This window comes from Nanorana parkeri, unplaced genomic scaffold, assembly GCF_000935625.1.
Source record: "Nanorana parkeri isolate BGI_ZX_2015 unplaced genomic scaffold, ASM93562v1 scaffold100, whole genome shotgun sequence".
NCBI lineage: Eukaryota > Metazoa > Chordata > Amphibia > Anura > Dicroglossidae > Nanorana > Nanorana parkeri.
In genome coordinates this window covers 355,106-372,053 of record NW_017306368.1, presented here as the reverse complement: position 1 = coordinate 372,053, position 16,948 = coordinate 355,106, and the positions used below count along the sequence as shown (strand labels likewise).

The window sequence follows — 16,948 nt, the reverse complement described above, 5'->3', positions numbered from 1 at the left end:
AAGAAGCAGTGTATTTTAACAGAAAAAGCTGTTACCTTTTGAATGCACATGGCCATTATTTTAGAACATCAGTTCAGAAGCAGCTAGCAGTTTGTACATGATTTTCTAAATACTATTCAGCATATACAGTAATTATTACCACTGCTACAGCATCTCATCTTAATCAGGCTATGTGAATTTAGCAAAAATAATCTACTGAGGAAATAAAGTACAATTCTACACTACCAAGTAGGAAATGTGAGGCTTTGAAAAGTTGATAGAATTCTAAAAAACAGTTTAAGATTTCTTGCCTGAGACACGGTCCAGTAGCTCTGCCAATGTGGTAGAAATGGGCAAGTGTAGAGTACGAAATTTGTGACCTGCTCCATACATTGGATGTTGAATGATGTGACTTGTAGCATTGATTCTGCCTTTGTACAACTGAAACAAATAACAAGATTATTCATATAGATGTGGCTTCTATACAGTCATATTTCCCATTATGTAATGATTTGCCATGTATGTCGCACATGCTTTTCTTTCTGAAAGTATGGAGGATGAAACCAAGTAAGGCCATTACTGGTCTAAGTTTTGCAAAATGTGTGATCAATTATATTCAGTCATTTTACTAAGTAGGAGTCAAGCTACACAAGTCTGAAATTTTATTTTTTTAAACTAATTGTGCGTGCATATATATATATAATATATATACAGTGGGGCAAAAAAGTATTTAGTCAGCCACCAATTGTGCAAGTTCTCCCACTTAAAAAGATGAGAGGCCTGTAATTGGCATCATAGGTAGACCTCAACTATGATACACACACACACACACACACACATATATATATACATACACACACTTTACCACTTTCCTGCTGCACAAAATTAATGGAAACATTTTCTCACTTCTACAGTAGTAGCACATAAGCACTGTATCATTACTGCATATGTATTACATAAAGTTTCATGAAGCTTTACCTGTAAACTGGTTGTGTTTTTATTTGTAAAGCTACATTCACACTATTTTCGATTAGATGCGTTTGAGTTTAAAAAGCTTTTCTAAACACACATATAAGAATCTAATGATTTCCAAAGGATTATCACATGGCGTTTAGATGCTTTTATCTGCATTTTCAAAAAAATAGTCAGGTGCATCTATCAATTTGAACTTCTAAACGCATGTAAACACGATTTGATGCTAGGACTTGGTATAGATGCATCTAAATGCACTTGTCACACATGTCATTTAACACAAGTGGCAAGTGTGTACGTAGCCTATGTCAAGGTCTGTATCCACAACGTTTTGTGTTAACAGACTGAATGTGGTCTAATGCAAGTCTATTCTGCCATCTGCTGGACAGGAGGAGCCAAGAAACACAGGACATTTTGCTCATACTGTATATGCCTCATCTACAACACTGAAATCAATGCATCTTATTTTCAGCTTTGTAAAAAAGTGTAATCCTGCTAGACAGAAAAAAAAAAAAAACACAAAAAAACATTTTAACCTCCTCCACATCATAGGTATTCTAAAAAAGACATTTGAAATACAAAAATTAAAGCATTTCACCCATAAAGAAAATCTCAGGCCTATTAGCACTCTAGATTAGATTAAGTTGCATTGCTTGCAATGTAAAAAAAAAAAACAACCTCTAAGCATTTGATTTGAAACAAGACAAAGGGAATGTATTTAGAGCTTGAAGTGCAGCACAGTCTACTGAGCATGGACAGAAGAACTGTTAGTATGGACTGGGGGATAGGGACGTAAGCAGAGATTGAATGAATAGCTCCTGCGTCTTCGCCCATCCACTGCAGTGGAATCAAAGTGACAGGACAGTTGCCACTTTTTGGCCAATTTTTTCCCCTTGTTACAGAACTATATCCCTGGACCCTTAAGCATCCTAAACCATGTAATTACCTTCACTGTAACCATTTACTTGGTTTGGACAAGACAGGCGTCTTTGAAATGTGTGGCTACTGCACATTTATCAACTCTGCAGATGTAATAAATGTGGGGTGGGTTAACTTTAACAACACTAGCTCTGTATTGGCAGTATTTCAAGTTTGCAAGATTCTTGGTATCCCAACAACATGTTCACTTAAGGCAATGTAGCAAGGTCTTATTTATTGACATATACTTACAGGACAAGGAGACTGGAGGAACATGGTTACTTTTTCATCCTCTAGCATTAACTGTAGAAAGAGTCTTCGGATGAAACCAGAGATATTGCCTGATGATGGGAGATTTCCACGCTGTGGAGATGATTGGAACAACTCACAAAGGACCTATATAATGGCAAGGCAATAAGCAGTTATTCTCACAAATGACGTACTAAACGAAAACATTATAAAGTGTAAATTTGAAATTGAATCTTATTTTATTAATGTAATACAGCCCCTATGGACGTTTTATCCTTTTACTACACTAATAACATACTGAATTATACAGAGAAAATATATATGTATATATATCAGCTTACAGGTAAACCAAGATCAGCTTAGTTCTAATACTTGCTGATCAGCAGAATAAAACTTTCCCTTTTCAATAATTTCATGGTACTGACATACCAGTCAAGGACATGCTAAGGAAATTACAGGCGTTTTGCGGTTAACTATACCAATACAGGCGAAACTTCATTCTTATTTTTCTAAAATGAAAACCCATGTCCAGCTAAAACATTTTTCTTAGTTTTGGAGTAGAAAAGGGTTACTTTCGCTAGATGTTTACTGCTATCTGGGTGTCCATTAGAAAGACCTACTTTCATTAACTGCTGATAACATTTTACTAGACAGGAAGTGAGGTGAACTCTCCAACAGCAGCAAAGAAAGAAAGAAAATGCTATTTATACATTACATTTCATTAGTAATGCAGGAGAAATGCTAGATCCCCAGCGAGAACAGGAGTTTTAATCCTTCCCACACAAAAAAGTTCTTGGTTTGACAAACGATTTTGCAGCATATCCTGTCTGCAGCTAAACACACTACACACAAAGTTTAAAACAATTCAGTCCTACCTGTGCCATTAATCTCTGGTTGTTTGGATGGCAAGATATGCACTGCAAGAAAAAGGCCACAGTTGCATTTTCCACGGCAGTTCTTTGCTGCGTAGTTAGACCATTCCCTGCTGTGGAAGTCAGTAAAGTGCACCTTGCATTGGTCTGCTGAGATCCGTTCACATGACCTGAAGAACTTGCACCAGAATGGCAAAGTAAAAATAAAAGTGCTGTCCACAAGGGGTTAACTTCGGCTCCCCCTAGCCAATCCTTCATAACATGGCTATTGCCAACTTCAGTCAGAAACCTGAGAATTGGTGCCACCAAGTCTGCAGTTACAGGCATCCTACTAAAGTGCTGGGATAAATGTGGTCGCCGCAGTCTCTCTTGTGTGGCATCAGTAGAGGAAGCAGCGCAGTCTGAACTAGATATGTGCGTAAAACAAAAGTTCACCAGGCTTCGAACAAGAAGTGATGGTAAACCAGAGTCCAGCAGTTGCTTGATGGCTTCAGGAGACTGGGATGCAGCAGCAAGTGTGGCCAGATGTGACTCCGTAAGTGTGAGAGGTGCTTGTGCATTTTTAGAGTCATCTGTGAGAGCAGCATTAAGATCTTGCTTTTTGCTGTCATCTGTAATAGACAGTCTATTCTGGCTCTGTATGGGGGGAGGGGTAATTCCCATCCAGCCCATGAGCAGTGAAAAGTAATTCGGGTGAATATGACACATAGAGCATAGAAGACCATCAACAGCTTTCTTTAATACCATGTTGCAGGCTAAAGACATAGACCAGTTATACAAGGACCTAAAATAGATAACACAATGTGTTAGAAACTATAAAAATACTTGCATTTACCGCACATTATTATACAGGATTTATATAGCGCCAGTTTGCACAGCGAATTACAAAATTGAGACAATACAATTAACAGCACAATTTCAGTATTTCAATTTTTTTAATTCTACAAATTCAAAAATTATAGCAGGAGTAAAGCAGTTCACATGAAGCAGAAACCTGGGCAAACGACCAAATATGAGGCGTGATATACAGGTGAAACTCGAATTAGAATATCGTGCAAAGTTCATTTATTTCACTAATGCAACTTAAAAGGTGAAACTAATATATGAGATGGACTCATTACATGCAAAGCAAGATATGTCAAGCCGTGATTTGTCATAATTGTGATGATTATGGCTTACAGCTCATGAAAACCCCAAGAACCCCAAATCCACAACCTCAAAAAAGTAGATTACATGCAATCAATAAAACAAGGATTGTACATAGAACAATATCGGACCTCTGAAAAGTACAAGCATGCATATGTACTCAGTACTTGGTTTGCGCCCCTTTTGCAGCAATTACTGCAATTACTTTTGCACGATATTCTAATTATTCGAGTTTCACCTGTATATATATTATATAAATATATACACATATACACAAATATACACACAAAACATCCACACCAGGGGTGCACAATTCCTATTGGCTGACGCCCATGACATGACATACAAATGTTTTCTTTCTACATTTAGCCCCCTGCTTGCCTGCAGCAGGGGAGCCATCACGTCATTTTGTACAAATGATCTGGGAGGCTGTTCACCGCTCTTCTGGGGGACCCAGGACCACAGCAAATTACTTCTGGATGTAAAGCGGGGAGCAGACTAGAAAATGTCCATCTCCGATCTGCTCTGTGTGATCAGCGAGACAGGAGCGCTGTACTCTCAGCAACAAGTTGGGCTGAACAAGAGATCGAACCCAACTTTGGTCAATCTTCTGTACAGGAGGGCAGCGTCCATAAAGAAGACCTGTCACTTCCAAACTCCATCACATAGGGGCTTGTTAGGCCCTGTATGATAGCAATAAAAAGGGGGGCTATAAAGTAAAAAAAAAAAAACCCTGCCATCTGGCATGCGAATGGTGTCCGTCCTCCGAGTGCTGCTCCTATACCACTGTGTGCCATATTGTTGTAGCCGAGCAGCAGCGCTCTCTAACACGCACCATGTGCATTAAAAGGGTAAGTACACTTTCCCAAGTAATTTAGGAAAATTGAATTACCTGCTCAAATCTGGCCCCCACCCCCCACCCGGCTATACTTACCTTTTGGTGAACCTGACCATGCTGACCGAGTTTCTTAGCATGGTTAAATGTGGTTTTGGTTAAACTTATTTTATCAAAACAAGCAGATTGTCATAAGGGACAAGTAGATTGGGCCCACGCTTTAGACCTCGGACAAGTGTTTGTTTGTTTGTTTTTTTAAATCTCCACACCCCTGCACACAAACTGGGGGGAATTTATTAAAACTGGAGCAGATTTGCACTGAAACCAATCAGCTTCTCTCTCTCTCATTTTCAAATCTCACCTGAGCAAACTGAAAAGAGATGCTGGGCAACAGCTCCAGATTTTGTCTGCTCGTCTTGATATATCCCCCCCCCCCCACTGTATATACATATATATTTATAATGCAAATCGGAGATAACTATCTGCTCTCTGTTATACCCTGCAACTAATTCAAAATTCTAACCAGCTCTCTGCTTAATTCAGCCGAGAAAACACTGATTGGAGGAGAGGCATTTACATGAAATACAGGCCATGCCTGGGCTCTCTTCCTGGTTCTTTTTTACTTATCTTCCATTGCATACCCATACCCATGCACTTTATAAATATATGATTTTTTTTTTTTTTAAACAGCAATATGGCAGCAGTAAGGCCATGTCTCTGCTTTATACGTGCTTGCATTAAATCTCTACAATCCTACACATTTCTCCATTTCAATATACACACATACATGATATTTTGAGAGCTATATACTTACTCGAACAGTTCTCGATTAAGCAACCCAGGCAGGTCATATTCCACAGGAAGCTCATAGCTGTGCCACAAAATGGCCGCTACACAGTGCAAATGAGAGGGGGATGGCATAAGAAGACCAAATTCTCTAGAAGAGCTGTTTGGCGGAATTAAGCTGCTACGACCACTCCTTTTATGTGAAGCCACTCTAGCAGAGTCACTCACCCATTTCAGCAGTGCTTGGATTCTGCAAGGCATAGGCAAAAAATATTGTATTAGCATATACTTTCGCACATGTAGCATGGTAACAATAAAAAAAAAAATCCAATCATATCCACTAAATATCTTAACCTGAAAAAAATAGAGGCAAATGTTCATATGAAGTAGAGAAAAAAACCCAAACTGGAGCAGCAGTGATTATAAAATTATTTTGTTTAGATTATAAACAAGCCTGAACCAGTGAGGACCTGTTCACACCATATGCAGTGCGTTACCATGTTCCAGCCGTAACGCACTGCATTGCGGCCGGCTCACTTTTTTCCTGGGCAGGAGGGGGCGTGGCAGACCATTGAAGTAAATGGCGCTGTAGCCACGCCCTCTGGCCGCAATGCGATTGCCTGCATGGGAGCGAAGGGCACAATGTGCCTTGCAATCCCGTGCAGCCGATCGCATTGCGGCCGGAGAGCATGGCTACGGTGCCATTCACTTCAAAGGCCAACCACGCCCCCACAAAATACTGAGCCAGCCGCAATGTGATGCAGTGCGTTCCGGCCGGAACGCACTGCATATGGCGTGAACAGGCCCCCCGACAATTCTCCCAATGATGAGGGTTGTGTTTTGAAAACACAGATGGGTGGAGCAGTTTTAACCTTCCTGTACTATATTCATTATAAACTCCCCTCTTTCACCAACCAGGAAACAGAGAAGATGCAGAAAATGTAGGGAAGGCAGGGCAGGGGAAGCATTCTGGCTGTCCTAGAGTACCAGATGTCCAAGAACTTTAACCATTTTTGGAGAGCATCACCAAACTGTCCCACGATTTCTCCATGTTTTGGAGCAGGAACATCAGCCCTGCCAGGCCTACGTAGCCTTAAGAACTGTTTCATTGTACTCTTCAAGAGTGGCCTGCCTAACTCGAGCGATGGGCAAGTTGTTTACAGGGCAGGGCAGTATAGTATGATGTTACCACCTTTTTTTTTGTGGGGGGCAGTCATCATGCAGTGCATCCTCCATGAGTTAGTGTACGGTAAAGATCTTAGCAGGCTTGGGTATTTCAGTGAATCCATGTTGGTAACCTTAGGCCTAGAAGACGTAGGAGGTTCCAGTGCCAGGAACATACACACTAGGGGGACTGAGCTAGTGGTTTTAGGCTAAGGAGAAATAGTGGGTGAATGGGTGGTTGTTAGGTGTGTGTTGGCTCAGAAAAGGGGAGTAATTCTGTCCTTAGACAGTGATCGATGCTTACCATATAGGGGTCCACAGGGGAGGCACTGTTAATCCTCCCAGAGACAGGATGTGAGCCAGCAAGTCTATTGATCCTATTCCTCTTGCTCCTGTGATCTGCCTCTTTAGTGTAGTGAGGGGTCTACAGGGGTATTCATGACTAATTAAGCAGAGAGGAAGGGAATAAAAGCCATCCTATGCAAGGCACTGAGGGTTGTGGTACCCAAGAAATGTCTTAAGATCGTTCTGTGCCGTTTTGTGCAGGCAGAAACTTGACGACATCTGTCCCTAAGATGGCGCAGGCATGCGCAATACAAGCCACCAGGGCTGCGCAGAGAGTGTGGAAGATGACTGCCCACAAGGACCTGGGAAAGTGGCACCAAATTTGAAAAATGGTCGCTCCCACCAAACAGTGTGACACATGCAAATGTTGCAGCCCTTCATTCATGGCTGTGACACACCAAAGTGCAACAAACTGGGACATTCTCAAACATTGCAACATCGACAAACTCAGGCCATGTAGCAGCCCATGCTCCCAGTGACCTGTGAGGGGGAGAGAGTGGCGGCACCTCAGGTCCCAATTTAAAGGACTAATTTAACAACCCTCGGAACAGGCCAAACAAGTCCGTAGAATGAATAGAGCAACCCTTATCCTGTCTTCGCCACTCTCTGTAGGCATACCCCTGAGGAGGTCTTTAGGGTTTCATTGACTGCTGGACCATGGCCCTGGACGGTATAGCACCCGGCGGCTGTATCACAAAGTGTGCGCGTTTTGCAGGATCCAGTGCCCTAAGCGTCATTAAAAAAATAAAAAAAATAAAAAAATAAATAAAATCACACTGGTGAGGTCCGGGTACAAATCTCAAGGCTCAGCCTGATCCAGAAGCTGAAAGTGCCAGCCACAGTGGCTATGGTGCAGTCAGAAGCTCAATAGAAAAAAAACTCTGATAAAATTCCGCAGTTGTAAATCCATTCTCTTCTCTCGGGAGAGAGAATGCATCCAACACCTAAATAGACTAGGATAAAACAGAGGCTCTCTGGGAGTGGGTTTTGCAAGGACTGCTCTAACAACTTTTCTGCCAGTGTCTTATCACCTGAAGGCAGTTGCATACAACTTATTTTCTATATCTAAAAAGGTCTGTGCCCGGTACTGTACGATTAAGAAACGGGAAACTAATTTCTTCACAAAAAAGTCTGTCAGGTACAGCTGCTTCTCTAGCAATACCACACACATGGCCTCAGAACCAACATAGGAAAAACTTCAATACAACATTAAACCTGTTGGTAATCACAACAGTGAGTCTTCAGGGACAGGGACAGGAATACTGGTACAGCTCTGGCCTGAAAACTGCACAAGAAATCCCCAAACATACTAGCCACATACATACATATACACACACGAGTATATAATAATATGGAAGGAATAGAAATACCTATCCTTTGTTCCAGGGTCTTGAGTGGTACCCAGCTGATACAGAATATCTATAGTGGAATCTGATGAGAGACCATTAAGTCTACCAAAAAGAAGAGGGCTATTCAAATCTGCAAAAAAAAAAATAAAACAAATCTGTAAGGCATTCAAATCAAACAAACATTTATGTACAGGATGTAAGGGTTAGGAACATACCAGCAGGATCGCTCCCAGATGCTGCACAGTTACGGAGGAGAATGTCAATGAGCCGTAAGCCAATCCTAGTAGACTGAAGGCCAATCTTAACCAAAACTGCTTCAATGTTGGGTGAATGCATACCACAGTAAGGAGACATCAACAATGCAGCACATGTCTGCAGAAGGTTGGCTGTAGGCGCTGCAGCACTTGCCATCATCGCCTCCAATTCGCTGATATGAGTTAAGCAGTGGTGTAAAAGTCTTAGCCAGCCAATGCTAAAAATAAAACCAGAAAAGAGTTAAACAAATGCTTTAACACTGATCATTGACCTACTGCACACGCCGACATCCGCATATGCACAGTATTTGGGAGACATAAGTGGAGACAACAATCAAGATAGAACAATTTTGTCAGTTCACTCAAAAGCAACGTTTCAGTATTAGGTGCATTCCAGCAAGTTGAGGCATCCCCAAACTTCCTATATATCTTAGGGAACCCCTGCCATATAATTCATTTATATTTTTTGACAATTGGGATTTCCCATCTACTTTATTACATAAGAAAGGAGAAGGAACTGCAGACTAAGCCACCAATCTCCCTGAGAAATAGGTGACTGGAGATTTAACTCTCCAGGATCTTCCCCCAAAAAATATATAAAATGTTTTGGGTGTGCTAACTAGGTATATAATATGGGCATCCAGGTTAGGTCTGCATTATGATTTTAAAAGATCATTTCAGGTAATATTTGTCATCTCAGAACAACCAAATTCAAGACAATCAAATCATAAAAGATTTGCAGGTACCTTTATACAGGTATATTATTAATTTTATAAATGTCTTAAAAAGTAATGCAAATAGTCCTGTATGGACATAACAGCATCAGTGTGTTCTACTGGGTGCACTGCAATTATGTATGTACAGAAAGAAAGAGACTGTGCAAATATAGCTGTCAATCACAAGTTTTATATGCCCACCCAGTTCCCCAAATGCATTTTGAAGAAATGCTACCAAACAACATGGACCCATAAGTCCATTGGTGCGTCTGTAGCACAGGGGCACTAAATAGCTAACAAAGACCACAGCTCAGACACTCACAAGCTGAACCAGCATAACTTGTCTTGTCTCCTGTAGAATTGTGATAATTTAAGCATCTGTATGTTTTAGACTGTGTTTTTATTCAAGTGCACAAATGTAACTAATGAAATGCTTAAAAGAATCCAATCAGGCAAAGACCAAACATTTTTCTAGGCTTATGATACCTTATGTTAGACTTGTTAAGTCACAGAGCACCTGTATTTTACCAATCTAGTCATATGGCTAAATACCTGGTCTTAGACACTTGGTCCTCAGAAGGAAGGAACGGGTTGTTAACAGTTGCGGAGGATGTGTTTCCAAAAGCCGTGAGACCAAGTAATTTTATCTGTGAAAGACCAAGCGTGCTGGCATCACGAGGACGGTGGAGTCGCAGGCAAACTGCTGAGGCCACTTCTGCTTTAACAAGCTGAATTTTTATATAGGTAAGTCCACTGGTGATAATAGGTGTAGACAAAGGTAACATGTTCACACCATCTGCACTGATTTCCACAGAAACTGAAGATGGACAAGATAGGAGAAGAAAAAAAAAAAAAAAGTGACTTCCGGCAGTAAAAAATTTAAATCAACTCCATCAAGACACACATACGCACACACTAAAAATAGGAACAGTGAACAGGGTGGAAAAGCACATCATTTTCAAGATATCAGACACTAGTTTAAATTATGCAACCATTATTGCAAAAAAAATGACATTTATTTTATTTAAGCCCAAATACAGGTGATAGTTTGAAGAGGATAACAGATTTAAAGGGTTATAAAACCCTCACATGTATAGCATATATCTACAGCTAGCAAACAGTAGATTAATGCAAAACGATAAAAAATTCTATCAAAGGGTTAATACTTACCTGTGTCTCCGCCCCGCGGTCACGTCCGAGCATCTGCGAACCTCTGGTGGCCGCATGCGCAGTTCAAATGCTCGGCCAGGAGATGAGGAGAGACACAAGGTAAGTATATGGAGCAGCGTGCACCCGCACAGACACCATGGGACATGAGAGAAGAGGAGGACAGAGGAGTCGGCGCTGGATCTAAGACCCGCACCAGCGATGGAGGCACAGCTAAAAACTACAGGAAAGTAGATGATCGGATTAAGAGACATAATTTAAGGTAAGTCCTTACAGCAGGAGTGGGAAAGGGGGGAAAAAACTGACTTTAATGTCACTAAGACTGGAATAAAAACAGGATTGGCTTACCTGTAAAGGTTTACAGGACAGAGGGAATTCATTCTTAAACCACTGGGTTATGCAGCTACCTTCAGGTGATTGAGCACAGGACACTGGCAATCAAAGCTGCAGGACAGCCCGGTATAACATATTCCACTCCCAGCCCGCCTATGTTTTTTAGCAAGCAGTGCAGAGTGGATCACAAAATACAGAGGGCAGGGTCCTGTGCCCTGTGATGAACTTCACATGACACTGGGAGCTGATTCTTAGACCACTGTAAAGTTTAAAAAGTAGTCCAACAGAGGGGCAAGCAACACCACCACCACCCCAACAGGGAAGAAAAACTAGGAACAGCGAACTAGAACAGGGGTAGGATGAAGAATCCTGGGTGGCCTAAGGTATCTTTGGGTCCAAACTCTCATCCCCAGAGGCCTGAACATCCACCTGGTAGAGTTTAACAAAAAACTGTTCACGGAGTGGCGACACTACAGATTTGGACGACAGATGTTTTGTGTTGAAAAGCCCAATAAGAACCAACACTTCTGGGGGAGTGACACCTCCTGGAAATGGAGCAACTTTTCCGTTCACCTTATAGACCTCAAGATGATCCAACAAATCTATCTAGCAATGGTGGAGTGGGAAGCCAGTTATCCACGCAGGAATAATTTAGACATTTGAATAGAGCACTAAACTTTACCACCGAAATTATCTCTAAAAAGTGTATGGAAATTTCTTTAGGGTGTTTTTCGAAGGATACAAGGATGGTAATACAATGTCCTGATTAACCACTTCCAGCGGGTTCAAGTAAATACATGTCATCCGCTGGAAGTGGTTATACCACGAACACGTCTGCTGCTGCAGCCGTGTTCTTGGTACCGTTTTAAAAAGCAGACAATTTATATTTTACAAAAAAAATGGGCATTATATTCTGTTTCTGTGAACTAAATTTCATTTTAGTGCATTTTATCCTAAAAATACTTGTTTGATAAACATTTATGCAAATACCGTGCAACATAAACAATTGCAACTAGCCTCTTTTTATTCTACAGGGCCACTGCTTTCAGAAAATATATAATTGTTTGGGGGTCTGAAGATGTTCTACAAAAAATTCAGATTTTATCAGGTGTGTGCAAATGTAAGAAATTGCTCCAGGCAGCAAGGGGTTAACAGGGAAGGTAAAGAGCACCCTAGGGAGAAAGGAGGCCCTAGGCCTAAGCACAACATTATACTTATGGATGACCAGAAAAGGCTCATTGCATGTCAAGGCCTTTAATTCTGAAATACACCTAGAATTGATGGCTATGAGAAAGGCTACCCTGAGAGTAAGCAAAAAAAAAAACTAAATTCTCACCAGGGGCTGTAAGAGTAATTCAGGAAAGAACCTGGAAAGACCCACGGAGAGTTTGCTAGGAGCCTGAGAATGTACGACGGCCTCCGGGATCAGACTGGTCCAATCACCGGAATGTCGACTTGAGTTTGGAGAAAAGGCAAGGGAGAAGCCTTGGACAGCAAAAGCTGTACATCTGGCTAAACTGACCCACAGAGGCAAGTGCGTCCACTGAAAACGGCACTGAAGCTGGGCATCAGAAGGACTATGTACGGTATCGCCAATCTGTTACATAGCTGGTTAGGCCCCCTGACCCAGCACATTTGCGCCTAAGATCTGCCATATGCAAATATCCCCCAGAGAGGTACCAATGACCTTCACGCTGGGTTAGAGTTACCTCATGTGCCAATCACTCCAAGTAGCTGATGCCCAGGAAGGTGTCCTGAATTTGCTGTGCTATCAGTGGTGTCCAGCAACAGTGGTGTCGGGCTGGGAGAAGTACACAAAGGAGAGGAAAAAATGGTGCGAACATGCACAGTGTACTTGAGAAGTCGAGGTCGCGCAGGCGGCACCTAATGCAACAGACTCCAAGTGCCTCTTGCACCAGAAGTTTGGGACAAACGTAAAAATTCCTGGCACTCCTGCTAGTCATTGCTGCAACACTGGTAAGGTAGATTTGAAATATTTGATGAGCATTTTTCAGTCAAGCAAGTGGTTTCTAAGTAGATAATGATTTTACTTTCACTTCCAATCATCTTTCACATCCAAATGTTTTGACAGGTATACTTACTAGCCAGAGATGCAAGGTGAGGCTGGATGTGTATCTCCTTCAACAATACTGCAGCTGGTAAATTAATGGTAAGATCACACCAGGCTTCCTCTGGAAGAAATATATATGACCAAGCTGCAGAACGTGCTCTCCTATGGGGTGGGGTCGCCTGAAGTAGGACTTCTGCCGGCTGAGCAGTAGGACTACTTGATGTAATGGTACCTAGAGGAAAAGAGCAACGTTAAAGTCGGTAAAACATTACCACAACAGAAGAAGTCACGATAAATTAAGATAAGGTTTAATAAGCAAATGTACTGCAGCTTTCCTGTTCTGGATTCAGCTTTAATGAGCTCCACTAAAAAAATGTAAATGTTTTTCTGTGTTTGCTTTCTTAAAGGCCTATATATTTAATAAATATATCTGCTATCTCTTTACAATTGAACATCTTTAATTTCTATCAAATACACTTATATACAAAATATGACAAACTTATGACCCCGTGTACGAAGGTTTTAATTAAGTGAGAAGCCATGCAGAACCAAGTTCCTGAACGTCCCTTCCAGGATATCCTAGCAAAATCCAGTCCAGCGAGCTCCAAATGCCAGCGAAAGAATGACTGAACTGGATAGCTGCAAAGGAAGGGATCAGCTCTTGACTCAGGGAAAAGAATAAAAAAAGTGCTAGCAAAAAATAAATGGGTCTTAACACCAGAGCTGGAGAAGAGATGTCTATCCTCCTAGTACACCAGCAAAAAAGTAAGGCAAACTGATAGAAGGGGTTATCCTGGGCTTGCCTACAGTTTTTATTTTCCAATGTCCAACCCTGATGCAGGCAGCAAAATAACCCAAAAGTGGGATACTTCCTGTATCCCTCATTGGACAAAAAAGAAAAAAAGAATATCTGGAGTTTACATATACCTAATGGAGCAAAGTTGTGAATGCCTTCTGCATTGTCTGGCTCCGATACAAGCACTCTTGCTTTCAAATTGCTATCAGAAGTTTTGCTGGGACCAGAGTCAAGGAACTTCATGATCGTAGAGACCATACTTCGGGCAGTGTTCACAATTGCTCTGGTGCTGGTAACCATGTTGTTGCAGATAAGCTGAACTCCACCTGAAAAAACAACAAAAAACTTTGAAGGGCCACATAACACAAACAAAAAGTTAGTCTGTGTACAAGATCAAAGCTTGTACAGAATATTGCACATCCATCTAACTATACAATTCCATGCCACCTCCCATTCCAGACTAAAGGAGGCATACAAAAAACAAATTGCAGTACTTTAATACATCAATATCTAAATAGGATGTCAGCCATATATAGAGGATGCTACACACTCATTCAATTATTCAGTGCTACACACTCATTCAGTGTCCGCTTTAAAGGCAACACTTTAAAGCGGACACCACGCAAGACCTATAGACCCTGTGGTACCAATTTACACAGAGGGCAAAGAAAAACAAATGCCAAGAGTAATTGGCTACATTTCTTGTACCATTTACCAAAATAAATCTAGCAGACAGGTCTGGGCCAATGTTTCACTTTTAATTCCAATCTTTAGAGATCAGCCTCTATGTCTAACCACACAAATCAATTTATAGCTGAACATTTTGTGCTTGTTTTGTACAGTTGTATATTACCTATAGATGCAGCTTCTAACTTCTGCATTAGGTGGATATCTTCAGTGTAAATACATATAAAGGCGAACTATGAGGTGGAATGATTTCCACTCGTCCTCATAGTTAGAGCCGACCTGTGACAAAGAAGCTGTCACAGGTTGGCTCTATTGATCGGGAAGCAATCCTCCCCCCCTCCAGTGTTGACTGGAGGAACAGACGGGGGCGCAGCTGGCTCTGACTCTAAATAGGCAGAGCCCGCTGTCACTCACACAGCTGGGTGGATCTAGACAGTGTTGTAGGGATCCGTCCCGGCTGTGGCGCTTGCAGTATATCGTGGGCTATAGCCCGCAATATACTAAGCTTTGGGTCACGGTAGGAGGTTAGTATATGTCCTCCCGTGACCCTAAAGAGAACTATGGGGAAAAACACTTGCCCCATAGTTCTCTTTTAAGAAAATTAACAATCCATTTACTGCCACAGAGCGCGCACACTATACTTCAGACTATTGCTCTACTTACGGATAAAATACAGCAGAATTTTTGTCCAACGCATTTCATATTTATATGAAGAGGAAAACATGGGGATATTTTATAGTAAACAAATAAGCATCTCTAAACCCAAAAACAAAATATGTAATATACTGCTGCATACAAATTCTTAAAATGTGCTGGCTGCATTCGTTTTCTTTAGTTTCTGGGCTTTTTTTTACCTGGTAATCCAGTCAGTAACACACTTCCTGTGTGATGGTGGCTCCACTCTTGGATAGCGGCATTGTCAGCTTGTGGAGAGGGCATTGTTAAGGTGCCCACACACCTTACAATTTATCTGCAGATTTTCTGTGGTCAGATGGAAAAAGTGCAACAGATTGGCCCAGGGGGAGATTACTCCATCTTCACAGTTAAGTGTAGATGGAGGAATCTGTTGCACCTTTTCCATCTGACCACAGAAAATCTGCAGATAAATTGTAAGGTGTGTGGGCAGCTTTAGATGCACTAACAAATTTAGATGGACCAGGCTAACAAATTAAAAGCTCAACTCCAGCTGACACTTTTTAAGCAATTAACAATTTTTTTTTTCCCTTTAGGGAAGAGTTTTACATAATAATGGATAAAAGCACACCCGTCAGTGCTAAGAAAATTGAAAAGTAAAAGACTTTCTGGCCAAATGATCAGATAAAAATAAAATAAAAGTATAAAAAGAAAGCTAATGCAGCGACCACATATAACAATTGGTAAGCTGCAAAATATAAAATTTTTGCTTTTGGGTTTACCAAACAGTAAATATACACTCAAATTTAGGTTTGATGCAAGATGTATGGTGGTTAGTGGTTAGCTTGTTCTAAATATTCAACTTTCTATCACTTACCCATTTCATGGAAGGCTTTCAAGGCCTCACTTGTGTCTAAAACTCTTAAAATGAACCATAGCAAAGGTTCAGACAGCTGGCAGGTAGAAAGAGACCCCTGGGACAAATCACACACAAAAAAAAAACATTTTAAGTCCTTAACATCAATTTTTAATGGGGGCATGCAATAATTGAAAGCTTATAACTTAGGGTTAAAAAGGCATTAAAGCGACCATTTTGCAGACATTAAAAAGTAAAAAAACCTGCTACCTGTATTTAAAACCCTTTTAACTGAAAACGAGAATAAATACTCGCCTTTCTTTGTTCCATGCCGACAAATGTTGCTCCATTCAAAAGGAATCGTCCCACAAAGTCTTTCTGAAATCGGCCCTGAACTCCACATCACTACTGTGTTCTGTAGGGGTGTGAAGGTCAGAGGAAGCAACCACTGAGCTATTTATTGTTAGCGCTTTAAAGGTTAACTCCATATCATTTATCGGTTTTGCACAGAGTGAACAGTTTTTTGCTAAAGTTTCTAAAAGTAGCAAGAATAAATACATAATAATGAAAAACCTTTGTTCCAATAACACCTGCCACATCAACAAGACCAGCCGCACCCACCAAACATTTACCTTTGCAGCTATAGGCACTGTGGAGAAATTTACTTTCAAAACTCACAACAGAGCCATGGAAAACGCAGCTTTTTTTTATCAGAGCAGACCTTGGCAGCCTGCTTTTCCTCTAGTTTAAAACAGGTTTTTCTTAGTGATAACCCCCCAACCCCCCCCCCCCCCCCCCCCTTCTCTTTTTTTTTTTCTAC

The 16,948-nt window shown here is 41.1% G+C and overlaps 1 protein-coding gene across 1 annotated transcript in view; it reads right to left on the bottom strand.

The window, feature by feature from the left end:
• Positions 1-16,948, bottom strand: part of BIRC6 (baculoviral IAP repeat containing 6) — a 258,916-nt gene that overhangs the window by 110,149 nt on the left and 131,819 nt on the right. The window contains exons 50-59 of the mRNA XM_018552891.1: positions 16,150-16,246; positions 14,084-14,278; positions 13,188-13,388; positions 10,138-10,417; positions 8,831-9,087; positions 8,637-8,745; positions 5,786-6,007; positions 2,994-3,774; positions 2,122-2,265; positions 291-420 (exon numbers count right to left, since the gene is read on the bottom strand). Coding sequence (XP_018408393.1) covers positions 291-420; positions 2,122-2,265; positions 2,994-3,774; positions 5,786-6,007; positions 8,637-8,745; positions 8,831-9,087; positions 10,138-10,417; positions 13,188-13,388; positions 14,084-14,278; positions 16,150-16,246 — 2,416 coding nt within the window. The remainder of the gene's footprint in view (positions 1-290; positions 421-2,121; positions 2,266-2,993; positions 3,775-5,785; positions 6,008-8,636; positions 8,746-8,830; positions 9,088-10,137; positions 10,418-13,187; positions 13,389-14,083; positions 14,279-16,149; positions 16,247-16,948) is intronic.